Source organism: Pelodiscus sinensis, chromosome 2 (assembly GCF_049634645.1).
Source record: "Pelodiscus sinensis isolate JC-2024 chromosome 2, ASM4963464v1, whole genome shotgun sequence".
Taxonomy (NCBI): Eukaryota; Metazoa; Chordata; order Testudines; family Trionychidae; genus Pelodiscus; species Pelodiscus sinensis.
The window spans coordinates 254543770-254569275 of record NC_134712.1 but is presented as its reverse complement, the minus strand read 5'-3'; the positions used below and the strand labels follow the sequence as shown (position 1 = coordinate 254569275).

The window sequence follows — 25506 nt, the reverse complement described above, 5'->3', positions numbered from 1 at the left end:
AATGTGCCATAGTTACTTACAGCTTGTCTGGTTTCTGTATCCTAATGCAAGTGCTCTCCAGCCGAAGCATGGATCAATTGCTTTGGGGGATCACTTGTGTCCATACCAAAAACACCCCTCTGTCTGAGCTCAGTGGCTCATGCAGTTGCTCTCAAAGCAGTGAAACCGGCACTGCCCTTCCCTCATCTGTACTGACATCAGCCGTGAAACCACTGGCAGGCTTCATGGATATATTATTATGACTACGTTCTCAGCTTGAATAGGTTGTAGTCTTCTCCTCTGTTCAGCCATTAAGGAATCTGGTCCCAAAGAGACCAGAAATACACCATCCAAAACACATGTATTGCCAATTCTATCCATTCCACTCATTGCTGGTGGCCTGGGCCTTTCTTTCTTGAAATACCAGCTGTGTGTGGCCAAGTGGCATGGACCACAGGCTCTGAGGTGAGGCCTGTGTAGCTGCTCTACATGTATAATCACCACCAAAGTGGATTTGAACCTAGGATCTCTGGAGCTTAGTATAGGAGCTTCTACCCTTTGAGCTAAAAACCAGCTGCCTCTCAGCTCATGCTGGAAAGGTCTCTTGTTCTTATCTGTTGCCGTGGTCTAGGTGCCACTGCATGGGACAGTGAACCACACTAGGGCTATGTCTAGACTCGCGGCTTCTTGCTCAAGTAATATGCAAATGAGGCTAAGCGTGGAATATCGCTGAGCCTCATTTGCATTCCTAATGAGCCACCATTTTTTTCAGAAGAGGCTTTTAAGCAAGAAGGAGCGTCTACACTACCCCTTCTTGCGCAAGAAAAACCCTCTTGCGCAACGCCGTTACACCTATTACTTGAGAGGAAGAACAGCATTGCGCAAGAGGGTTTTTCTTGCGCAAGAAGGGGCAGTGTAGATGTGAAAAAAATGGTGGTTCCTTAGGTACGCAAATGAGGCTCGGTGATATTCCATGCTTAAAATCATTTGCTTATTAGTTGCGCAAGATGCTGCGAGTGTAGACATAGCCTAGGGGTATGTCTAGACTTGCTTTCACTTTCGAAAGAAGATAAGCAAATTTGGCACTAATTTGCATATCTTTTTCTGATTGCTTTTTTGAAAGCAGTTTTTTCGAACGTGAAAGCGGTTTAGACGCAGTTCTTTTGGGGAAAAAACCCTTTTTTTGAAAGAATCTTCTTCCTCAAAAATGGAGGTTTACAGGTTCTTTCAAAAAAAGTGTTTTTTTTTCCGAAAGAACTGCATCTAGACTGCTTTCACTTTTGAAAGAAAACCGCTTTCGAAAAAGCGATCAGAAGAAGATATGCAAATAAGCACCAAATTTGCATATTTTTCGAAGGTGAAAGCAAGTCTAGACGTACCCTAGGTGTGTGGGTTATATGTGGTCCACCCATTAACCGCAAAGCAAAGGTCCATGCAGGAATTGCGAGACAGGAAGAGTGACAATTCTCGTGTTGCAAAGTCGTTACCCTGACACAAAGCAGAGCATTTCTAGTCCACCAGCAGATAGAGCCTAGCAGTCTCAAAACCCATTTTTGGAAGTTTTAACCCTGGAAGTTATTTGCTGATTTTTCAAGCTGTCCCAACAACAGCTAGAGCAACCTCGGGGCTGCTTTGGGTTATGACAGCTGTTTATGATCCCAAAGAGAGCATATGATATGGAATTCCTGCCTGTCCCTGGTATATGCTCTATGCCACAATGGTGACCTATTAATATAGGAGCTGTCTCCTAGCAGATGGCAATTCCCTCCCACCATGGGGAATTCTCAGCTTGCCAGCTACAGCCAAAATCTAACTCCACTGTGCTACTCATCTACTCCTTTGCACTGTTCACAATATAGCTCGGTCACTTTTACAAGACTTTCCGATCCTGAGTGTTCAAATAGCAACACCAGTCCTACCTTGGCTTCATCACATTGTCAAGTGGAAAGCTTCCAAGTCGGACGCTAACTACTTTTTCATCCTTTGCCTTTGGTAGTCAATTATTTTCACTATATATTTCCCCTAGGTTGCCTTCTTTCAAGCCTTGTCCAGTCAGTATGTTAAACAAGCTCTATTTGAGCAAGAACTCAGTTAGGCCATTGAATTGGGCCTGTCTTTACTGACACTACTTCTTGGAAGGGCTGTCATTTAATTGTCAAGTGTCAAATGTAGGGCTCATCATGGATACAGACCCCCAAAATCTTGGGAGCTGATCCCCGCATTAGCCAGGTGTGTCACATGACCATCTACTAGAACAGTGGTTCTCAACTCATTTCAGTCCACCAGGCCAATCAACAAATTTTCGTGGACCACCTCCTTTTTGAGACATGATCAAAAAGAGCAGACAACGAACATTTTGGTTTGAAATTTATTTCTTACCAGCAGATTTTTGGTGCCTGCCCACGCCGTGTGACTTTGGACAATGTTCCTGTGGACCACCAAAAAAGTCACCATGGACCACCAGTTGAGAACCACAGTACTAGAAGATAACAGCCTACACATGCTACCAGTTAGTAGAGATGCTCCTTTAACTCAGGTGGAATAGGACTTGTGCAGAAGCTCCTTCGTTGTATAACCCTACTGATAACTCCAACAGAGGGTTGTTACCCAACTAACTAACACGTAGAGCTGATCATAGAATCATAGAATCATAGAATAATAGGACTGGAAGGGACCTCGAGAGGTCATCGAGTCCAGCCCCCCGCCCTCAAGGCAGGATCAAGCTCCGTCTACACCATCCCTGACAGATGTCTATCTAACCTGTTCTTAAATATCTCCAGACAGGGAGATTCCACCACCTCCCTTGGCAATTTATTCCAATATTTGACCACCCTGACAGTTAGGAATTTTTTCCTAATGTCCAATCTAAACTTCCCCTGCTGCACTTTAAGCCCATTACTCCTTGTCCTGTCCTCAGAAACCAAGAGGAACAAATTTTCGCCTTCCTCCTTGTGACACCCTTTTAGATATTTGAAAACCGCTATCATGTCCCCCCTTAATCTTCTTTTTTCCAAACTAAACAAGCCCAGTTCATGAAGCCTGGCTTCATAGGTCATGTTCTCTAAACCTTTAATCATTCTTGTCGCTCTTCTCTGTACCCTTTCCAATTTCTCCACATCTTTCTTGAAATGTGGCGCCCAGAACTGGACACAGTACTCCAGCTGAGGCCTAACTAGTGCAGAGTAGAGCGGCAGAATGACTTCACGAGTTTTGCTTACAACACACCTGTTGATACAACCTAGAATCATATTTGCTTTTTTTGCAACAGCATCACACTGTTGACTCATATTCAACTTGTGGTCCACTATGACCCCTAGATCCCTTTCCGCCATGCTCCTTCCTAGACAGTCGCTTCCCATCTTGTATGTATGGAACTGATTGTTCCTTCCTAAGTGGAGCACTTTGCATTTCTCTTTATTAAACCTCATCCTGTTTACCTCTGACCATTTCTCTAACTTGCTAAGGTCATTTTGAATTATGTCTCTATCCTCCAAAGAAGTCGCAACCCCACCCAGTTTGGTATCATCTGCAAACTTAATAAGAGTACTCTCTATCCCAATATCTACATCATTGATGAAGATATTGAATAGTACGGGTCCCAAAACAGACCCTTGAGGAACTCCACTTGTTATCCCTTTCCAGCAGGATTTAGAACCGTTAACAACAACTCTCTGACTACGGTTATCCAGCCAATTATGCACCCACCTTATCGTGGCCCTATCTAAGTGATATTGAAGTCCACCAGGACTCTCACTGCTCTGGATAGCTCTCAAGGTCTGGCTTTCTCGAGAGCTTTCCTGTACTTCCCCTGAGCTGGAAATACCACAAGAAGAACCGTGTGACCTGTTTAATTCCATTCCCGGCTGGAAGCAGGAAGTGTGGTGGAGGAAGGAATGCAAACATATCAGACAACAGCACTGTTCATCAGCTTTTCCAAACTGAAAAATACATGGTTCAGGGTCAGAGCGAGTGAGAGTTTGGGGGAAAAGTTCAGAGTGACAATGACTTTATCTCTCTAAATGACTTTGTTTTTCTTTGTGCCTCCCAGAATTTAAGGAAGCCTTCTCGCTCTTCGACAGAACCCCTAAATCGGAGATGAAAATCACGTATGCGCAATGTGGAGACGTTCTGAGGGCTTTGGGGCAGAATCCAACCCAATCCGAAGTCCTCAAAGTCCTTGGCAGGCCCAAACCAGAAGGTACGTCATCCTCTTTCTGTTTGTTTTGAACGAGAGGTCTCCAGGAGTAAATTGTCAGCCCAAATGGATTCTGTCCATTCAAGTTGCAGTGGGGGAGGTCTAGGTTGGATATTAGGAAAAACTATTTCCCTACGAGGGTGGTGAAACACTGGGATGGGTTCCCTAGGGAGGAGGTGGAATCTCCATCCCTAGAGGTTTTGAAGTCTTGGATTGACCAAGCCCTGGCTGGGATGATTGAGTTGGGATTGGTCCTGCTTTGGGCAGGGGGCTGGACTTGATGACTCCTGAGGTCTGTTCCAGTTCTATGATTCTATGATTCTCTCTCTCTCCTTTGGTGGGAAGATTGACCGAGGTTAAGCTGGAACGGCCTCATCTCTGACTCCAAGTCAATCAGGGGCAATGAGTAGAGAGGACCGTGAGGTCATAGAATAATAGAATACAACTAAAAGGGACCTTGAGAGGTCATGGAGTCCAGTTCTTTGCCCTCACGGCAGGACGAAGCACCATCTAGACCATTCCTGACAGATGTCTGTCCAACCTGCTCTTCAATATCTCCAGAGATGGAGATTCCACAACCTCCCTGGGCAATTTATTCCAGTGTTTGACTATCCTGACAGTTGGGAAGTTTTTCCTAATGTCCAACCTAAACCTCCTTTGCTGCAATTTAAGCCCATTGCTTCTTGTCCTGTCTTCAGAGGCCAAGGAGAACAATTTTTCTCCCTCTTCCTTATAACACTCTTTTTAGATTCTTGAAAGCTGCTCTCATGTCTCCTCTGAGTCTTCTCTTTTCTAAACTAAAGAAGCCCAATTCTTTCAGCCTTCCCTCATAGCTCATGTTCTCTAGACCTTTCATCATCCTCATTGCTCTTCTCTGGACCTTCTCCAATTTCTCCACATCTTTCTTGAAATGTGATGCCCAGAACAGAACACAACACTCCAACTGAGGCCTAATCAGCGCAGAGCAGTGCGGAAGAACGACTTCTCGTATCTTGCTCACAACACTCCTGTTAGTGCATCCCAGAATCATGTTGGCTTTTTTTGCAATGGTGTCACACTGTTGACTCATGTTTAACTTGTGGTCCACTCTGACCCCTAGATCTCTTTCTTCCGTGCTCCTTCCCAGACAGTCGCTTCCCATTCTGTATGTTTGAAACGTATGGTTCCTAAGTGGAGCACTTTGCATTTGTCTTATTAAACTTCATCCTGTTTACCATAGAGCATTTCTTCAGCTTGTCCAGGTCATTTTGAATTATCAAAGACACATGATAACTAAGGCACATGAGCAAAATCAGAGGAGTTGGGGAGGGGCAGGCTGGGACGCCCATTCCTAGCTCTACTAGGCACTTCCGGGGCAAGTCCCTTAGGGCTGAGTGCTCCAAAGGAAATAGGTTCACAACCACTAATTTCTAGGTGTCAGAAAAAAAAAATCCCTGGGCTTCCCCAAGCCTGCATAAGGTGGGGATATGTGGGTGCCTTACACTGTGGTTCACCAAAACCACCGCCCTGGGCAGGCAGTAAATTAAGTTACCCTTTGGCAGATACTGGTCAGAAGGGTGAGACCCCTACCCCAGAGATAGGCTCTGAAGTTCTGGCTGCAGGGAGGTGCCGTGCTCTGCTTGCGATTCTGAAGTCGAGGACCTGCCTGGGTGATAGATGCCATCTGCCTTTTTAGCAAGAAGCCGAGGGTGAAGGGCTAAGGACCCATTGGAGCAGGAGAACTTGACACTGGGGCTGTCCCATCTTGGGTGTGCTCCAACCAGCTGGCTCTGGCCACATGCTCATGGAGGCGTGCTCTCCCTCTCTCGCGGTGTCTTCAGGAGTCCTCTGCAGGAGACACTGAGGGAGCCCCACATGAGGAAACCCGATGCCACAGGGCTGCCACTAGTGCCCTGCTGCCCTGGGAAGACTACAGCACAGCAAAACTGATTGTACTACCAGGACTACTCTCCAGCTGGTCATTGCATTTGCTCATGTTCACCTTCTTAGTCATAATTAACAGGCATTGATTAACCCTCAGCTGTTTTTCCCTCCTTGACAGACACATAGTTCAAATACTTGCAGTTGCTATCTGTCCATCCCCGTACATACCCATGAACCCATCCCAAAGCATGCTAATGTGTCCATCTCTATACATGGTCATCTATGCACCCATCCAACCCCAGCTTCTACCCATCCATCCATTTCCATACAGACTTATCCATCCATCCATCCATCCCTACTTACCCATCCATCCATCCATCCATCCATCCATCCATCCATTTCCATACAGACTTATCCATCCATCCATCCCTACGTACCCACCCATCCATCCATCCATCCATCCATCCATCCATCCATCCATTACCATACAGACTTATCCATCCATCCCTACTTACCCATCCATCCATCCATCCATCCATCCATCCATCCATCCATTTCCATACAGACTTAGCCATCCATCCATCCATCAATCCATCCATCCATTTCCATACAGACTTAGCCATCCATCCATCAATCCATCCACCTATCCCCATCCACTTCCATACAGACTTATCCATCCATCCATCCATCCATCCCCACTTACCCATCCATCCATCCATCCATCCATCCATTTCCATACAGACTTAGCCATCCATCCATCCATCAATCCATCCATCCATTTCCATACAGACTTAGCCATCCATCCATCAATCCATCCATCTATCCCCATCCACTTCCATACAGACTTATCCATCCATCCATCCATCCATCCATCCATCCATCCATCCATCCATCCATCCCCACTTACCCATCCATCCATCCATCCATCCATCCATCCATCCATCTCCATACAGACTTATCCATCCCTCCATCCCTATACAGACTTATCCATCTACACATCCATCCCCATACAGACTTATCCTTCCACCCATCCATCCATCCTAAGTCTTCATCTTTCTATCAGTTCCATTATCCATCCAACCATTCCCATATACTCCCCAAACCACCCCTATTCACATCCCTCTCTCTGTCTATTCCCACACAAACCCATCTGTGCATCCATACCCATTCATACTCATCTGTTTATTTATCCTCATTCATGTGCATGCATCCATCCATCCACTCTCTCGCATTCTTTTCTTTTCTTTTCTTTTCTTTTCTTTTCTTTTCTTTTCATCTATCTGAGACACAAGGTTGGCAAGAAAATATCTTTTATTGGACCAACTCCTGTTGAGGTAAAAGATATTATCTCACTTCCCTTGTCTCTCTAACATCCCAGGACCAACACGCCTATAACAACTCTGCAAACATCCATCTATCCAACATCCTCCTGCATCTCTTTTTGTCTCTCTCTCTCTCTCGCGACCATGGGCCCGTGCCCCTGCCTTACATTTATCTGACAATTTGCCCAGCTCTCTCACACAAACATCCTGCAAGTTGGCGTGCACCTTCTGAAGGGCCCTGAGTCCCTCTGTCTTCCCAGAATCCCTTGCATTTTTCTTTTGAAACTTCCAGAAATGAACAGCAAAATGATTGACTTCGAGACCTTCCTGCCCATGCTCCAGCATATCTCCAAGACCAAAGACACTGGCACCTATGAGGACTTTGTGGAGGGCCTGCGGGTATTCGACAAGGAGGGGAACGGAACAGTCATGGGCGCTGAACTCCGCCACGTTTTGGCTACGCTGGGTAGGTAGAAGCTCTCTTCCTATGCTTTCAGTTTGGAGGCATTTTCCATGTAGCTGGAAACAGATTGGCTGGTGGGACTGTGTGCCTTTGCCTTCTGCTGGATGGTGCACTTCAGCATGTGTGACAATTATGTCACAATCTAGTGAGACATGTACTAAGAAGTCCCAAAATGATTCCAGCGAAGGATGGCTATCTTTCAGCTCAAAGGTCAGTGGCTTTTATTTCTCTGAGTTCTCTTATTTGAGTTCTACTGTATTCCCCCAATAACTGATCATTTATATGGCCAAGGAATTGTCCAGCTTGGCCACACACTTTTTTTGTAAACTGTGAAAAACTCATCTATGTCAGTGGTGATTTTCTAGGGAGTCCAGCCTCCAGTGGAGAATGGGAGCATGAAGCAACAGAACTACAACTCCCATGAGGCACTGCAGTGGCCGTTCTGTGTCAGAATGTGTCAGTCTTTGGCTGAACCACATTGGCATTTGAATTTGTATCAACATTTCCCTTGCAAAAAGCCCACTGTGTTCAGCACCTAACATGCAAACTGATCTCTTTTGCAAATTTGGTCTCAAAGCATAGCTAAGTCTTTATCTGTACTGAGTTATAGGTAACCACCAGCTGGCAGATTTGAACCTGGGATTTTTGTGTAATAGCCTCTACAGCTTGAGCTATAAAGCCAGCTGCCTTTCAGCCTTGGCTGTAGAGCTCCCTTGTTCTTATCTCTCTCTGTAAGTGGTCTAAGTGCCACTGAATGGGACAGTGACCCACACCCTATAGGTGTGTGGGTGACATATATAATGGCCAAGAAGCTGCCAATCAGATCTGGTTGTAGGAGCTCCTCCTTATCACCTGCTTACTCAGTGACCTAGCCACTAGGCTACACAGCCACCAGGAACCCAGCCACAAGGACAGTCCTGATAGTTGGAGTTTTGTCTTATAGGCACCTATTACTCCCCTTCCCCCCAAACACACACACACACACACACACCCTGCCCCAATTTTTCACACTTGTTATCTGGTGACCTTAGACCAAATTCAGTGATGGGTTAAGCGGGCCCAATGTCAGTGAGGTCAGGGGAGCTGCATCTGTTCAAACCATCTTGGACAAGCTGGTTTGCTTAGTTTTGTCAATTTCACTTCTTTTGATAGACATTTCCTCTTTCTGCTTCTTCTGCCCCAGCACAACCCTGACCTGTCTGGCTTTCCAGTCCCGGTGGGGAATATTTCAATCCAAGGGAAAATTGTTGTGTTAGCAAACAAGTCATTACTTTTTTAGTTGGATAAAGACTTTTAAATGATGGCATCTAGCCCCAACTGGGGTAAATCTGGCTGCCGTGGGACGATTTAGATTTCCACCAGCTGGCCCCAAACACCCCAAAATCCATGCTATAAAATTGGATTAACAGCCGTGAAGCCAGCACAGTAAATTTTATTCCCAATGCCGACTACAATTTTGGCTAACGCGACCCGACAATTTCACTTGACAGCAGAAAAAAATATATCGACACCAGCAGTTTTAAATCTGCACACGTATCTTGTTACTGATTCGCAGGTCTGAAGTGGATTTTTGCATGTATTTAGCTCCATATTTCAGGAGAGAGAAAGTTTTTCAATTCACCATTAAGCAGTTAATAGAAAACCTGTTGAATGTGGTTTCACATCCATGGACACCAAAATAGCAACATACTTTCCTGGCAGTCACATAGAGTGCTGAATAAAACCCTTAACCACACCCTGTGAAAGCCACCGGAAAGTCTCGCATTTAACTTCAAAGGACTTTTGAACAGGGCCAGATTGCCAGCCAGTGAAAACTGGTATCACTTCCTTGATATTGATGGAGCGCCACCAGTTTAGACCAACTGAAGATTTGGCCCATTCTGCGCATCCTTAATGTTTGATGGACAGCCAGGTAGCTGCTCTGTCAGCATCTGACTTTGCACTTGCATTGCAGCTGTCTAAAAGTGTTAGACAGTTCAGTGTGGGCCTACAGGTAATAATTATACACTTCGCTACTATTGTTTTAAAGGTCCCAATAAAGATCATTTCACATAAGAGACAGTCTCTGCCCCAAAGAGTTAGCATTCTACATAAGAATGGCCAGACTGAGTCAGATCAAAGGTCCATGTAGCCCAGTATCCTGTCTGCCAACCCCAGAAGAAGTGAACAGAACAGGAAATCATCAAACAATCCCTCTCCTGGTGCCCATTCTTAGCCTCTGACAAACAGGATTGGGGCACCACCCCTGCCCATTCTGGCTAATAGCCATGGATGGACCTAACCTCCTTTTGTGAACCCTGTTAAAGGTTCAGGCATCCTCTGGCAAGGAGTTCCACAGGTTGACTGTGTGTTGTCACTACTACCTCTTATTGGTTTTAAACCTGCTACCTAATAATTTCATTTGGGCTATGTCTAGACTACATTCCTCTTTCGAAAGAGGAATGTAAATGAGGCAAATCGAAAGTGCAATTGAAGTGCGGATTTAAATATCCCGCGCTTCCTTTGCATAGTCGCGTCCGAGTGCTTTTTCGAAAAAGAGTTTTTCGAAAGTGAAAGTGCAGACTAGATGGGGTTCTTTCGAAAAAAAAGCCCTTTTTGGAAAGAACTTGTACTCCTGAAAAAATGAGGAGTATAGGTCCTTTCGAAAAAGGTGGTTTTTTTTCGAAAGAACCCCGTCTAGACTGCGATTTCAATTTCAAAAAACCCTTTTTCGAAAAAGCGCTAGGACGCAAATATGCAAACGAAGTGTAGGATATTTAAATCCGCGCTTCATTTACACTTTTGATTTGCTTCATTTATGTTCCTCTTTCGACAGAGGAATGTAGTTTAGACATGCCTCGGTGGCCCCTAGTTCTTATGTTATGAAAACAAGTAAACAACTTTTCCTTATTCACTTTCTCCACACCAGTCATGATTTTATAGACCTCTAGCATGTCCAGTCTTTTTAATCTGTCTTCATATGGGACCCATTCCAAACCCCTCATCATTTTTGTTGCCCTTTTCTGAACCTTTTCCAATGCCAAGATATCTTCTTTGAGATGAGGCGACCATATCTATATTCAGTATTCAAGATGTGGGTGTACTATGGATTTATACAGAGGCAATAAGATATTCTCTGTCTTATTCTCTACCCCTTTTTTAATGATTCCTAATATTCTCTGCTTTTTTGACTGCCACTGCACACGGAGTGGATGTTTTCAGAGAACCATCCACAGTGACTCCAAGATCTCTCTCTTGAGTAGTAAATTCCCTTGAGTGGTAATTCTAAAGAGATTAGACTGACTCAGGCTGCGAGAAGAAACTGGAGTCAAGAGAGAGGAAGGCTTGTCCTTTGCATGTGACTTAGGGTCTGTCTAGACTACTGAGTTTTGTCTACAAAAGTGGACTTTTGTCGACAAAACTATACCAGCGTCTGCACTACCGCTGAGTTCTGTCGACATAACGTCGACAGAACTCAGCAGTTTTGTCAACGCTGGTAAACCTCATTTTACGAGGCATAACGCCTTCTGTCGACAGAGTTCTGTCGACAGAAGGTATTATTGCCTGTAGGGTTGCGTCTAGACCAGGGTTCTGTCGACAAAGCAGCTTGCTTTGTCGACAGAACTCAATGTGTCTAGACGTTCTTTGTCGACAGAAGTTTTGTCGACAGATACTGTCGACAAAACTTCTGTCGACAAAACCCGGTAGTCTAGACGTACCCTAATTCATAGGTCTGACTCTGCTCTTATTTACACCGGTGTTGAAATCCAGATTAATCCAGCGCAGTTGAGACTCGGCCATCAGGAAGGATTCCGATTTCAAAGCAGAGACGGTGCCAGTCTTCAGTTTCGAATGGGAAGGTGCAGGAAAGCAGAGGGAGAGACAAGCAGACAAGGCGGGAATGGGAGGAGGGGCCAGGGAGTGGGACATGGTACGGGCAGAGCCGTGTGATCGGGCACTAGGGAAGGGGATAAATGCTCAGCTCAGATGGTGGACACGTGAGCAGGAAAGCTCAGTCCAAACCAAGAGGCAGGAGAGACTGTTCGGAGAGACCGTAGGGGGAAGGCAGGTGGAGATGGGGCCCAGCCGGGACCACCCACCAAACTAGCTGGGGAGAATTCCCATCCGCTCATCGGGGAAACACGACCCATGCGCCAGCCCCCTGCTGTGCAGACAATGTCAGACAGAGCAGCAGCGCCTGAGGAAATGGTAGCAGGGATTGGTCAGACACTAATGATGTCATCCTTGTGCTCCCTATAGGTTTAACTCTGGACAGTCTCTTCCCTGTGCTGATTGGCTGTTGACTCCAACCCCACCCTCTCAATATCTTCATTTCAGCCTTGTTCCAGCATTCCCCCCCTTTGTTCTCTCTCTCTTCCGTCCTTCCCGCCTTCTTTAACTCCTCTCCTTCCCCTCATCTTTCCCTTCTCTACACCCCTCCTCACAGAGCTGAATTCCAGAGAAAAACCATGGCACTAACATGCCATTTGCCGACCATCACATTTTATCACCTGCTTGTGTGTTATACTCCTTGTCCTTCACCCTGAATCCATTTTCCAAATTTACACTGGAATATGCTGGGAGTCAGAACTGCCTCTTATTCTATGTACAGCACCTTGCACAATGGGGCCACATTCTTAGCCAGTCACTAGGCACTACCATAAAAATATGAATCACAGTGTGGATATCCTGAGGCATTCAGAAATCATGAGATCAATTTTAAAAACATGAGATTTGTTAAAATACACAAGGTTCTTTTTATTTGTCTTCCGGCCTCAGAGCAATTAGATTAACTTGGGTCATATTCTCAAGGTTTTCTCCATCAATAGAAACATGTTTTTAGGGGGGAGGAGGGAAGGAGAGCTAAGATTCTTAATCACAAGAGTCCAGGAGTAAAAATTGCCAGAGTTGGTAGCATTGTATTACATCATAACTCATTTTTTAATCAATTTCGTCCATAAATGAGTCTCTATTAACTCTCCAGACAGCTCCATGCTTAGCCCCCAGAAGACCATTTCAATCAATAAAACATTGTGACAATTTCAGTGGTATCTGGAGCAAGACCTTGAAAGAGCAGAGGTCCTGGGTTACATCCTGGATCTTTCCTGAATCTAAAATTGAAAGCTCAACTGAAGTGACTTTACTATGAATTTTGCTTGAGTCCTAACTGACATAAAAGGCCCCATCAGTGTCAAAGTCCCATTGATTTTAATTGATTTAATTAATTTCAGTGGAAGTGAAGAACCTAAGCATGTTTTAAAAAGTAGACCTTTAAGAGGCTTTAAGAGTCTGCCCCTAATGTATGGTTATATGCAGTGAAGTGATCATGTGAAAATAATATGGAGTTACTGGCTTTTAGATCACATTTTCTCTGTTTGAAAGCCCAATGGTAGATTTTTAACACTTGACCTTGCAAATTCAACTTACGTCATGTCTTTGCTAGGGAGAAGATTGACACAATCAATCATTCGGAGTTTGATTTAACAGGTCTAGGAAAGACCCACTAAAATGAACTCAGAGGGTACCCCTATTGGCGCCAGCACTCCTGCTCCAGCAAGGAATAATGGAAACTGACAGGAGTGCTTGCTCCTGTCAGTCTTCCCCTTTGGGGGTGGCAAGAAAACTCAAATTAAGGTCTGATGACTCCAGCTATGTAATTAGCATGTCTTAATTCAGCCTTCCTCTTTGGTGTGGACCTGGCCTTAGGATGTTTCGTTTTCTCTCTCTTCTTATGTGGCACCCATCAGCAGGGCCGGCTCTAGGTACCAGCAAATCAAGCATGTGCTTGGGGCGGCACATTTCCAGGGGTGGCATTTCCAAGTAAGCAGCCGCTTCTGGCAATGCCCGGCCCCGCCTCCCCGATTTTAAAGGGCCGTGGGAGACGCCACTACCTGCTGCGCAGCGCTGGCACCATGCGCACCTGGAGCCTGCTGGCCGCCCTCTGCCTCCTGCTGCTACCCAGCTCCGCCACCTACTTCGTATCAGCCCTGCCCATGGGGGGGCTGGGGTGGGTTCAGGGGGGGATGGCCCTGGTGCAGGAAGCGCAGTCTCCCCTCCAGCCAGGGCCATGGCAGCTGCAGGGGGACCGGGCACCCGCCGGGGCCCCTGCGCCCTGGGCATGGCCACGCGGACCACGGTGGACAAAGCCCTGCAGGCCCTGGAGAAGCTGCAGGTGCTGGTGGAGCATCCGGGCCTGGGGCTGAGGAACAGCAGAAGTGAACATTTGTGAACACGTTCTAGAATCTATACCAGTGAACGAAACTACTGGACAAGCCCTCACATAGAATCATAGATCATAGACTCATAGAACCATAGAGCTGGAAGAGACCTCAGGAGGTCATCAAGTCCAGCCCCCTGCTCTAGGCAGGACCAATCCCAACTAAATCCACCCAGCCAGGGCTTTGTCAAGCCGAGACTTAAACACCTCTAGGGATGGAGACTCCACTACTTCCCTAGGGAACCCATTCCAGTGCTTCACCACCCTCCTAGGGAAATACTTTTTCCTAATATCCAACCTGGACCTCTCCCACCACAACTTGAGACCATTGCTCACAGATGTAATTCAACAGAAATTGGAACACTATGGAATACCTTTAGAAAATATGCGCGGCCAAGGGTACGATAACGGCTCAAACATGCGAGGACGACATGCAGGTGTACAGCAAAGAATATTGAATTTCAATCATCAGGCTTTTTTCCATCCTTGCCATGCGCATTTGCTCAATCTGGTTGTCAGAGATGCCGCCAAATCATCTAAAGATGCCGTTTCATGAAGCACTACCAGGACCTACATTTAGCACTCAGTACTGATAACGCTGCTGACATTGATGGAGTAGAACTGTATGATGAACTAATAGCTTTATCCGAGCTAATAAGTCCTAAAACTTCTCCTCTAAAAGCATTAGAATTTATAGCAAGAAATGATTTTTTTCACTCCAAACACTGCATTCTTTTTACATTACCAGTATCAGTGGTTTCTGGTGAGCGCAGTTTCTCAAAACTGAAATTATTAAAAAATTATTTGAGGTCTACCATGTCTCAAAATCATTTGTCAGGACTTGCATTAATTTCAATTGAAAGTACCATTGCAAAAAATTTAGATTTTACTGAATTATTAAAAGGCTACGCAAGTATAAAAACCAGAAACATTTAGTTCATATAAATTCTTTTAATTTATGAGAAATTGGGCGCACTGGAAGACACTAACGTTTTTCATTACAGTGTATAGTTGAACCCAAATTGTTTGGAATTGTGATTTTGTTAAAATTAAATGAGTACACTAGTAGGAAATTGTTTTATTTCACTAACGACAAATATTCTGTTTTCATTTTTTTTTATTTTAAACAGTCAAAACAAAACAAAACAAAAATATTGCAAAGTGCAAAAGTGTAAAAGCCAACAAAAAAAAGGAGGGGGGGAATTAACATTACCAGTATATAAAATGTTACTGTATGTAACATTACCGGTACCAAAAATTTTAACATTACCGGTAGGGGCGGCAAAAAACCTAGAGCTGGCCCCACCCATCAGCATAGAACCCGAAATCTTCTTAAATGTTAAAAATGTGCGTTAACAACACCTTATTTAATCTGGGTTGTTTTTGCTACTTAGATCTTCCATGTGAAATGAAGACAGTCTGGGAGGTAGCATAGAATAGAACATAAGAACATAAGAACGGCCGTACTGGATCAGACCAAAGGTCCATCTAGCCCAGTATCCTGTCTACCGACAGTGGCCAGCACCAGGTGCCCCAGAGAGGGTGGACCGAAGACAATGATCAAGCGATTTGTCTCCTGCCATCTCTCTCCAGCCTCTGACAAACAGAGGCCAAGGACACCATTTTATCCCCTGGCTAATAGCCTTTTATGGACCTAACCTCCATGAAATTATCTAGTTCTCTTCTGCACCTGGATGGGAGAATTGAAAAGTTTGATTTCTGTATGCCAAGTCAGCACCTCTGACTTGAAGCCGAACAGATAGCAGCTAACACGAGTAAGAAGGTGCTCTTTTCACATAGGCAGTTTTTTTGGATAGTGACCATTCCCCAGGTGATGGTTTGGATACTCTGAAATATTGAGCGGGTATTTGTTTTTTTTCTTCAGGTGAGAGGTTGACTGAAGAGGAGGTTGATAAGCTAATGTCCGGCCAGGAAGATGCCAATGGTTGCATCAACTATGAAGGTACGAGGTGGTTAGGGAAGGACAGGATTTGGAGATTTGATTTCAATAAACCAATGAAAGTTTGGCTCAATGATGGGTCTGAGCCACTAAGCTCTGATTTGGATCTGATCTTCCTCAGAGTTTCCATTCAAACTATTGTTCACCATGAGCTTTCTTTGCCACTTAGGCTACATCTATACTGTGGGTTTATTTTGAAATAAGCTACTCCGGAAGAAATACTCCAAAATAGCTTATTTTGACATAGCGTATCCACACTACAGGGAAGCCAGGAAATGAGTCCAAGACAGGCCTCCCTAATGTGGACATGCTACCTTGATTTAGAACCCCAGGAATACTGGGGAGTAATTACTTTGAATGGCCTGAAGGAAGAGCTATTTTGAAATAGCATCACTGGAGCGTCCACACTGCTGTTTGTCCATCGAGGTCGATGAGGACCACCCAGTGTCATCAGTTTAGTTGGGGGTGGGTTCGGAGATGGCTGATTAGTCCAATCTGAGCCCGAAATTGACGGTTACAGTGGGGACATGAAAGATTGGACTGCCGACTGCAGGAAGAGAAGATACCAGCCCTGGACTTGCGAAGAAGACATTTCTCTGCAGCATAACGCAGTCTCTTTTGTTCGTGGGCTATTGCACCATCATGTATTCGTCTGCGCCAGGCGGAACGATCTCCAGCAATACTCTCCCAATTTCCAGGATCTATGTTACAGTTCTTAAGGGGGAGGCCTTAAGGGTGTCTTTGAATCTCTTCTTTTGACCTCCAAGAGATCGCTTGCCGTGTTGTAATTCGCCATAGAGCATCTTCTTGGGCAATCGATCATCGGACATGCGCACAACATGTTGTGCGCATATCCGAAGCGTCCACACGACTGCTATTCCGAAATAGCTCTTTCAGAAGAGGCGTTATTCCTCGTGGAATGAGCTTTGCAGAATCCGGAAGAAGCCGCCGGTTATTTCGAAATTATTTCAAAATAACGGGCTTGCTGTGTAGACGAGTGCAAAGTTATTTTGGAGGAACGTCCGTTATTCTGAAGTAACGCTGCTGTGTAGACGCACCCTTATCTGCTGTGCTAGACCAGTGGTGCTCAACCTTTTTTAATGTGCCACCCCCAGGGCGAGGAAAATTTCGGTTGAACAGCCAGAACTTTTTGTTGCAGGCCCTTTCATTTCAAGTGCCGGTTCACTCCCTGCCACTCCCCCCGCCCCTGCTGCGCACACATCGGACGCCAACCCAGGAAAACGAAATGGCAGCCGGCCTGGCGCTGTGACCCCCCCCACGAAGTCCAGCACCCCTATGCTAGACAATCCATTAGAATGTACTGCAGATATTGTCTCAAGGCTCTGTAAAGCCTGGGGAACGGGATGGAACAGCCAACACAGGCTACAGCAGAGGCTGGACCTGGCTCTGGCATTAGAAAAGCAGGATAAAGGGACCCTCTGAAGGTAGGGCGGTGGGGTAGGTTCTGGAGCGCCTTAGGGGAGAGGGCATTTGCCTGGGGAGCGCAGGGGGTGCTCAAGTCTTGCCCCCCTGTCCTTCTGGGAGCAACCAGCCAACCAACACAGGATAAGGGACCTACTGAAAGTAGGGAGCCCTGGAGTGGAGCAAGGGAGAGGGTTGGGGACCAGGGGAGAGGGTTGGGGTGCAGCCCTGGCAGCTTTCTTAAACAGCTCAGTTGCATGAATTATGAAAACGACGAGAGGGGATGGGATTAAATAGCCCCAGTCTTGCACGGATGCAGCATCAGGTTCCTGACGGGAAGGACACACCTGCTAAATGATCTTCTCTTTTTCCACTTTCTAGCATTTGTGAAGCACATCATGACCAACTGAATGCGAGGTGAGCCTCTTCCTTCCTCCTCCTCCTCCTCCTCCTCCTTTTCTGTTTTCCTGGTTGGTTTTTCAGCCTCCTCTTCCTCCTCTTGGGGATGGGGGTCACACGTAGCGGGAACCAAGCCTCTTTCTCCAAAGACCTTGGTCCCAACGCCATTGTTGAAGACATTCTGGATGCGGAGGAGAATCACCGACCAGCCACCCCTCCACTGCAAGGGGGTACCAACGGTCATTGCAGATAATGGGGATATTTATCCCCTTCCGATCATTTTCAGGAGACCACAAGGCACATACTAAGGATGTTGAATTTAGATGAATCGACTAATCGAATAGTCGATGGAATTTGCATTGACTAATCGATTAGTCGACAAGGGCGCCTCCGCCTTTGGAATGTAGCAAGTGCCCTGCTGGCTCTTGATACATTTCAAAGGCAGGAGCGTCACGGGGAGCATGGGGACTGCAGGGACTCAAGCCACCTCCCACTGGCTCCCCGCTCCCTACATGTGCTTTGCTTTTGAAATGTACAAGAGACCCCTCTGGGGCCTCTTGTACCTTTCGAAAGCAGGGAGAATGGGGCCAGTGTGGGGTGGCTTGAGTCCCCTGCAGTCCCCGTGTTTCCCACGACGCTGCCCCTTTGAAATCTAGCAAGATCCCACAGAGCTCTTGCTGCATTTCAAAGGCGGGGGTGCCCTGATCGACTAGTCGAATCGTTGATCAAATTGCCCCTCTCTTGCTACATTTCAAAGGCGGAAGCGCCGTTCTCCGCTCCCGCCCCAGTGCTGGGAGGAACCAGCTTTTAAGCCAACTCTCCCAGCACCGGCTCCTGCTCCTCCCTTGCTGCCTCTCTCTGATAAAGGCATCGGGCAGGGGGAGAGGGAGGCGGGGCGGAGTCGCTAGTCAAGTTGACTAGTCACTTACATCCCTAGCACATACCACTGTGAAAGGTCACTATGAGCTCTGAAGCTATGTTTTCTTCCCGGTTTTGTCCACGTTTCTATTTCCCAAAGGGCTCTTCCATTTCTGTTCCGGAGAGCAGCGCTTTGGGGAGTGGCAGTATTTCAGAGACAAAATCTTTCCGGGTTAGAATTTTAGCTCTTGTATAAATAACTAGCCAATAGACATAAGACAGGATTTTTGGGTCTCTCCTCCACGTCTCTCTCTCTCTCCTCTTCCTACTGCCTCCCCCCTCTCTCTCTCAGTTCTCCACCACCTCCTGCCTCTCTCTCTGTCTCTCTCTTTCTCTTCTCCTCCCCCTCCTGCCTCTCACTTGGGGGACCACAGAGCCCAAATGGTTGCTTGTGCCACTTGCTCCCGTGTAGCGGCCCAGCAAAGCGGCGCAGAAGTCAGCCAAGCACCACGGCGGGAGGTGGAGGACGTGACTCAGGCAACAGCGCCGCCCAGAGGGAAAAGCCAGCATTTCAGCATTACAGAGTCACAGACATTGGGCTACTATATGTATGATTTGTGGCACAAGCAGCTGGTTTCCCATTGCACTGGTGCTGAGTAGCCTAAGTCAGAACCACCCCACCAATTTCGGGAGTGTGAAATGAAACTCGCCCTTAGTTTTGGCTCGTCTCTTCCTAGCTGCCCTAATAGGCCACGTCTACAATAGGGAATTATTTTGAAACTAGCCAATTAGCCCGTCATAAGACGGGATTTTCAGGTCTCTCCTCCACGTTGGTCTTCTCTCCTGAGCCTCCGGTCTCTCTCTCTCTCCTCCTCCTACTGTCTCCCCCTCTCTGTCTCAGCTCTCCTCCGTCTCCTGCCTCTCTCCCTGTCTCTCTCTTTCTCTTCTCCTCCCCCTCCTGCCTCTCACTCGCGGGACTGCGGAGCCCAAATGGCCGTTTGGGCGCCGCACTCCCCGTGCTGCATGGGGGGTGTGGAGCCCAAACGGTCGCTTGCACCACTTGCTCCCACGCGGCGGCCTGGCTGAGCGGTGCAGAAGTCAGCCGAGCACCACAGCGGGAGGTGAAGGGGGGTGGGGCGGTGACGTTCACGGCCAGGGGGCAGGGCCTGGAGCCGCTGTCATGCCGCACGTCACCGCCCCGTCCCCCTTCGCCTCCCGCTGTGGCGCTCGGCTGACTTCTGCGCCGCTCAACTGGGCCACCGCAAGCGGCCGTTTGGGCCCTGCAGTCCCCATGCAGCACGGGCCACCCAGTGGGAACAGCCAGCATTTCAGCAACAGCACCGCCCAGAGGGAACAGCCAGCATTTCAGCAACAGCGCCGCCCAGAGGGAACAGCCAGCATTTCAGCAACAGTGCCACCCAGAGGGAACAGCCAGCATATCAACAACAGCGCCACCCAGAGGGAACAGCCAGCATTTCAGCAACAGTGCCACCCAGAGGGAACAGCCAGCATTTTAGCAACAGCGCCACCCAGAGGGAACAGCCAGCATATCAACAACAGCGCCATCCAGAGGGAACAGCCAGCATATCAACAACAGCGCCACCCAGAGGGAACAGCCAGCATTTCAGCAACAGCGCCGCCCAAAGGGAACAGCCAGCATTTTAGCAACAGCGCCACCCAGAGGGAACAGCCAGCATATCAACAACAGCGCCACCCAGAGGGAACAGCCAGCATTTCAGCAACAGCGCCGCCCAAAGGGAACAGCCAGCATTTTAGCAACAGCGCCGCCCAGAGGGAACAGCCAGCATTTCAGCAACAGCGCCACCCAGAGGGAACAGCCAGCATATCAACAACAGCGCCACCCAGAGGGAACAGCCAGCATTTCAGCAACAGCGCCGCCCAAAGGGAACAGCCAGCATTTTAGCAACAGCGCCACCCAGAGGGAACAGCCAGCATATCAACAACAGCACCGCCCAGAGGGAACAGCCAGCATTTCAGCAACAGTGCTACCCAGAGGGAACAGCCAGCATTTCAGCGTTACAGAATTCCAACTCTGCACTGGAAACACACTACAATGACCCTGTGCTTACATTTTTGGTAGTCTGAAGGCCTAATGAGGCCTTGATTTTGAGGGTGGATGCACCTCACTTTCTGAAAATCAGGCCACTGAAAGATGTCTCAGGTTGCATGCATATCTGAAAACCGAGGACCCTGAAATCGCTCGTCACTTTTGAAATATTCATGTTACGCTGCCATAGTCTTTCCCTGCATGGAAGACAATAAAAAACTGGCCTGAATAGAAGGAAATCCCAGATAAACAATGAACTCTCGATGGAAAGTAGTAATTCAATCTTCTGGCGCTAAATCCAGATCCTTGGGTCACTATGGGCATTAGCAACATCGATTATCCAACTTTATGGGCAGCTGTCCTGGTTTTCCATATGAAGATCTCAGTTATTCCAGGGGATGCCTTTGGCCTCCCATTCAGTAGTGTGCTCTCCAAACCACATCAGAGCTGAAATACCACAAGCCCACATCTCTCCATTGTGAACTGTCTGGATTTTTTTTCTCCAGTATTTACTGTCCCTGGTTTTCTTTTCCCTTCCTGATGTGGAAAAAGTGAATAAGGAAAAGTTATTTACTTACTCCCACAATATAAGAACTCGGGTCACCAAATGAAATGAATAGGCAGCAGGTTTAAAACAAACAAAAGGAAGTTTTTCTTCACTCAGTACACAGGCAACCTGTGGAACTCCTTGCCAGAGGATGTCATGAAGACTAGGACTTTAACAGGGTTCAAAAAAGAGCTAGGTAGATAGATGGAGATTAGGTCCATCAATGGCTATTAGCCAGGATGGGTAGGAATGGTGTCCCTAGCCTCTGTTTCTCTGAAAATGGGTGACAAGAGAGGGATTATGTGATGATTACCAGTTGTATTCCCTCCCTCAGAGAATCTGGTATTAGCAGGCAGGATACTGGGGTAGATGGACCTTTGGTATGACCCAGTATGACCATTCTTATGATCTTATTTTCTTGGAAAATAAGCATTTCTCAGTGTCTTATCTCCGTATTTACATCCGTACGGCCCATGTGAAATGTTTGATCTACGAACCAACCACCCCATTTGTTTTGCAAAAGATCCGATAGACCAGAAAAGGGAGTGGCTTCTCCTGGACCAATGTCTTTCTCTTCTGCTGCAGTTTATTTTCCCACTGAGACACCGACAAGGCCCTGCGTCGCTTAGCTTGTGAAATCTGACACAGGGATAGACCGGCAGAAGAGAGGTTGAAGCCCTGGGAGTGAGTTAATCTGAGTAGGAGTCAAGTCCGGGTCTCCAGGACTTTTGTCCCAAAATATCATTTGCCCCCAAAATGTGAGTTGACATTAAACAGCAGCTGTTTTATCTTTCTTTGAGGCCTTTCTCATCTCTAAGCATGCCCTGTTTTAGTTAATGGAGAGTGTGTTCTAACTCCGCCCCCCCACCCACATTCAGAATGGACGGTGTCCAAAGATAACGGAATCCGTCATGATCATTATTTAGAGATAATCCCAAATGGAATGTCCCCTCTGCCATCCCTGCTATTGGAAAATCCAGATCCGGAGCCCACATTTATAACAAGCCAACTCCTAACCCTGGATATGAACTTTGGACATTTGGATCTGAGTCTGAATTGGGACTGTGGCTCTGTTTAATGGGCCTAATCAAATCAGAATCCAAATATAGCCGTTTAAGCCCCTCTTGTGTTCTTCTTCTTTGGGGTAATTGGTTTTCATAACTAGTTTGCCTGTTTGTATCTTTATTCTCAGCCCCCTCCACTTGCTCTCCAGCCAGCTGCTGCAAACTCTTGATAATATAATTTGTTACATCCTCTGCCAGTGAGTCCTTGGGTTATTTCTTTAGCACTCTGGGCCAAGTGCTTTTCTGGCTCTCAGCCTGCTCGGGTTGCTTCTCATTCAGCAGGGATGTAGGGAAGCGTTTCCAGATTTGCTGCTCTTTTCACATCTGATGCTAATAACTCAGAAACGGTACAAGGCACAGGAATCCTGAATCCTGATCCCTTATCCTGTGGTTGGATAAGAGTGATGAGTAAGAACATATGAACAGAAGAACAGCCATATTGGGTCAGACCAAAGGTCCATCTAGCCCAGTCTCCTGTCTGCTGATAATGGCCAATGTCTGATGCCGCAGAGGGAGTGAACAGAACAGGGAATTATCAAGTGATCCCTCTCCTGTCATCCATTCCCAGCTTCTGACCATTCCTACCCAGCCTGACAAATAGCCATTGATGGACCTAACCTCCATGAATCTACTTAGCTCTTTTTTGAAGCCTATTAAAGTCCCTAGTTTTCACAACATCCTCTGGCAAGGAGTTCCACAAGTTGCCTGTGTGCTGAGTGAATAAAATCTTCCTTTTGTTTGTGTTAAACCTGCTGGCTATTAATTTCATTGGGTGACCACTAGTTCTAATATTGTTCTTACATTGTGGAGAGTCCATTCAATGTGCAGCAGTACTCATAAAATCAAACAGAATGTTAGGAATCATTTAAAAAGGGATAGAAAAATAAGAAAGGGAATATTTTATTGCCTCTATAAAAATCCATGGTATGCCCATATCTCCAGTACTGAGTGCAGATGTGGTCGTCTCATTTCAAAAAAGACACTTTGGCTTTGGAAAAGGTTCAGAAAAAGGCAACAAAATTGATTAGGGGTTTGGAAACCAGAGCTATATGAAAAGAGATTAAAAAGACTGTCACTTTTCGGCTTAGAAAAGAGGAGACTAAGGGGCATATGATAGAGGTCTAGGGACTTGAACAAAGTTCAAAAAAGAGCTAGATAGATTCATGGAGGTTAGATCCATCAATGGCTAATAGCCAGGATGGGTAGGAATGGCGTCTCTAGCCTCTGTTTGTCTGGAAATGGACGACAGGGGAGCGATCACGTGAGGATTCCCTGGTTATGTTCCCTCCCTCTGGGACATCTGGTGCTGGCCACTGTCGGCAGACAGGATACTGGGCTAGATGGACCTTTGGTCTGACCCAGTATGGCCGTTCTTATGTTCTTATGTTCTTCTGTAATGACTCCAAGATCTCCAAGGGTGCAATATAAGAAACATAATAGGGTGAGATTGGTCTAGAGGATACAATATGAAGCTGTAACACCCCAAAATTGGAGTCTGTTCCTGTCTCTGCCACTGGGCTGCCGCACGACCTTGGGAAAATCACTTCGCTCCTTTGTGCTTCTATACTCTTTTCTGTGTTTTTTCTTTTTTTAATTTTAGGACTCTAAGCTCCTCAGGAGAAAATCTTTCACTTTGTACAGCAATGATCACAGTAAGATCCCAATCTCCGGCCATTCCTGCCATATAAAAAATAACACTAGAGAGGAAATCGGTTTCATATTTCCTTATTGATAACTTGAGTGCAAATCCAAGAGAGTTTGCAGCTGGCTGGGGCTTTGCTGTTTGCTGATTTGTTTCTCCCTAATGCTTAAAAATAATTTTGTTTGTAGGACAAGACAGATTCCGACACCTCCCCGATGCTGGCTTTGGATTTCAATGTCATGGAATGTCTCTTCATTTTCCAGTCCAGATCCCTGTTACAAAGCTACAAAATGTCCCAGCCTTGAGGATATACGGATAAATGCATTTTCCCTCCATGGGAGAATGGGTGGCATTTACAGAAATGCGGCAATCCGAAGGAACTGGGGTGTGAATTTTAAGCATTTTCATTGCTCTCAGATACCAGCGATAAAATGACTTGGAATGGAGAGGCTGCGGGGAAAGATATTTCACTTATTCCATAACAAAATGAACAGAAAGAGCTGAAATTTAGCAGATTTTTCCGCCCCTATCACTACAGGCTCTGTCTCTTTGCATGTGTTGCGTTTGGAGGAATTTTAGGCTTCAGAGTTAGCTCAGAAGAGGGATGGGGTTGGTGGAATGAACAGCGATGAATGCAAAGTTCCCTGGAGTTCAGGACATATGCACAGGGTGTCTAAGACCTTGAGGAAATGCAAGCAAAGGAAAGGCATGACACCCATCCATACACCAACAAATGCAACCCATCGCACTAGCGTCTGGGCTACCGAAGGTGCAAGATTTAGGCTCACCTGGAAGAAAGCACCTTTTTTGGCATGATGGGTGTGCCTTTGACCTTGTGTTTGTGCCACTTAATAGGTGTCACAAAGTCCACCTGGTCCATAAAGTCCTCTTCTAGCCTAACAGCATGAACCACGGAGTAAGTGAAAGATCTTTCCCCCCAGGTCAGATTGGAGAACGTTGTAATACACCTGCCTACTGACACTAGCTTTTCTCATTAAATCATTCTTTTCTCACATGTTTCTTGTTCGGTGCAGGTGTGTGTGTGTGTGTGTGTGTGTGTGTGTGTGTGTGTGTGTGTGTGTGTGTGTGTGTGTGTGTGTGTGTGTGTGTGTGTGTGTTAGAGAGCAGCCATCACTGAAACCAAAAGTCTGAACTGCAGATCAGGGTCTGAATGTCTCATTTCTATGATGGGCAAGATATAATCTTGATTCTAAAGATTCCATAATCTTAGAATCACAGAACACTAGAACTGGAAGGGACCTCGAGAAATCATCAAGTCCAGTCTCCTGCCCTCACAGCAGGACCAAACACCATTTAGATCATCCCTGATAGATGCCTGTATAACCTGCTCTTCAAAATCTCCAGTGATGGAGACTCCACAACCTCCTTGGGCAATTTATTCCAGTGTTTCGCCACCCTGACAGGAAGGAAGTTTTCCCTAAAGTCCAGCTGAAACCTCCTTTGCTGCAGTTTAAGCCCATTGCTTCTTGTCCTAATGTGGTAGTTTAAGCTGCATTCCAAATGCTCC

General features: G+C 46.5%; 1 protein-coding gene across 2 annotated transcripts in view; it reads left to right on the top strand.

The window, feature by feature from the left end:
- MYL3 (myosin light chain 3) overlaps nucleotides 1-24993 on the top strand; it is a 54556-nt gene extending 29563 nt beyond the window's left edge. Inside the window, exons 3-7 of one of the 2 annotated variants that reach the window (XM_006129783.3) lie at nucleotides 4028-4177; nucleotides 7652-7825; nucleotides 15904-15981; nucleotides 17782-17817; nucleotides 24167-24993. In XM_006129783.3, the coding sequence (XP_006129845.1) occupies nucleotides 4028-4177; nucleotides 7652-7825; nucleotides 15904-15981; nucleotides 17782-17810 (431 nt within the window). In that variant the 3' untranslated portion in view covers nucleotides 17811-17817; nucleotides 24167-24993. Of the gene's footprint in view, nucleotides 1-4027; nucleotides 4178-7651; nucleotides 7826-15903; nucleotides 15982-17781; nucleotides 17818-19558; nucleotides 19644-24166 lie in introns of those variants that run through there. The other variant, XM_075922975.1, reaches the window with a different exon arrangement.
- The last annotated feature ends 513 nt before the right edge of the window (nucleotides 24994-25506 follow it).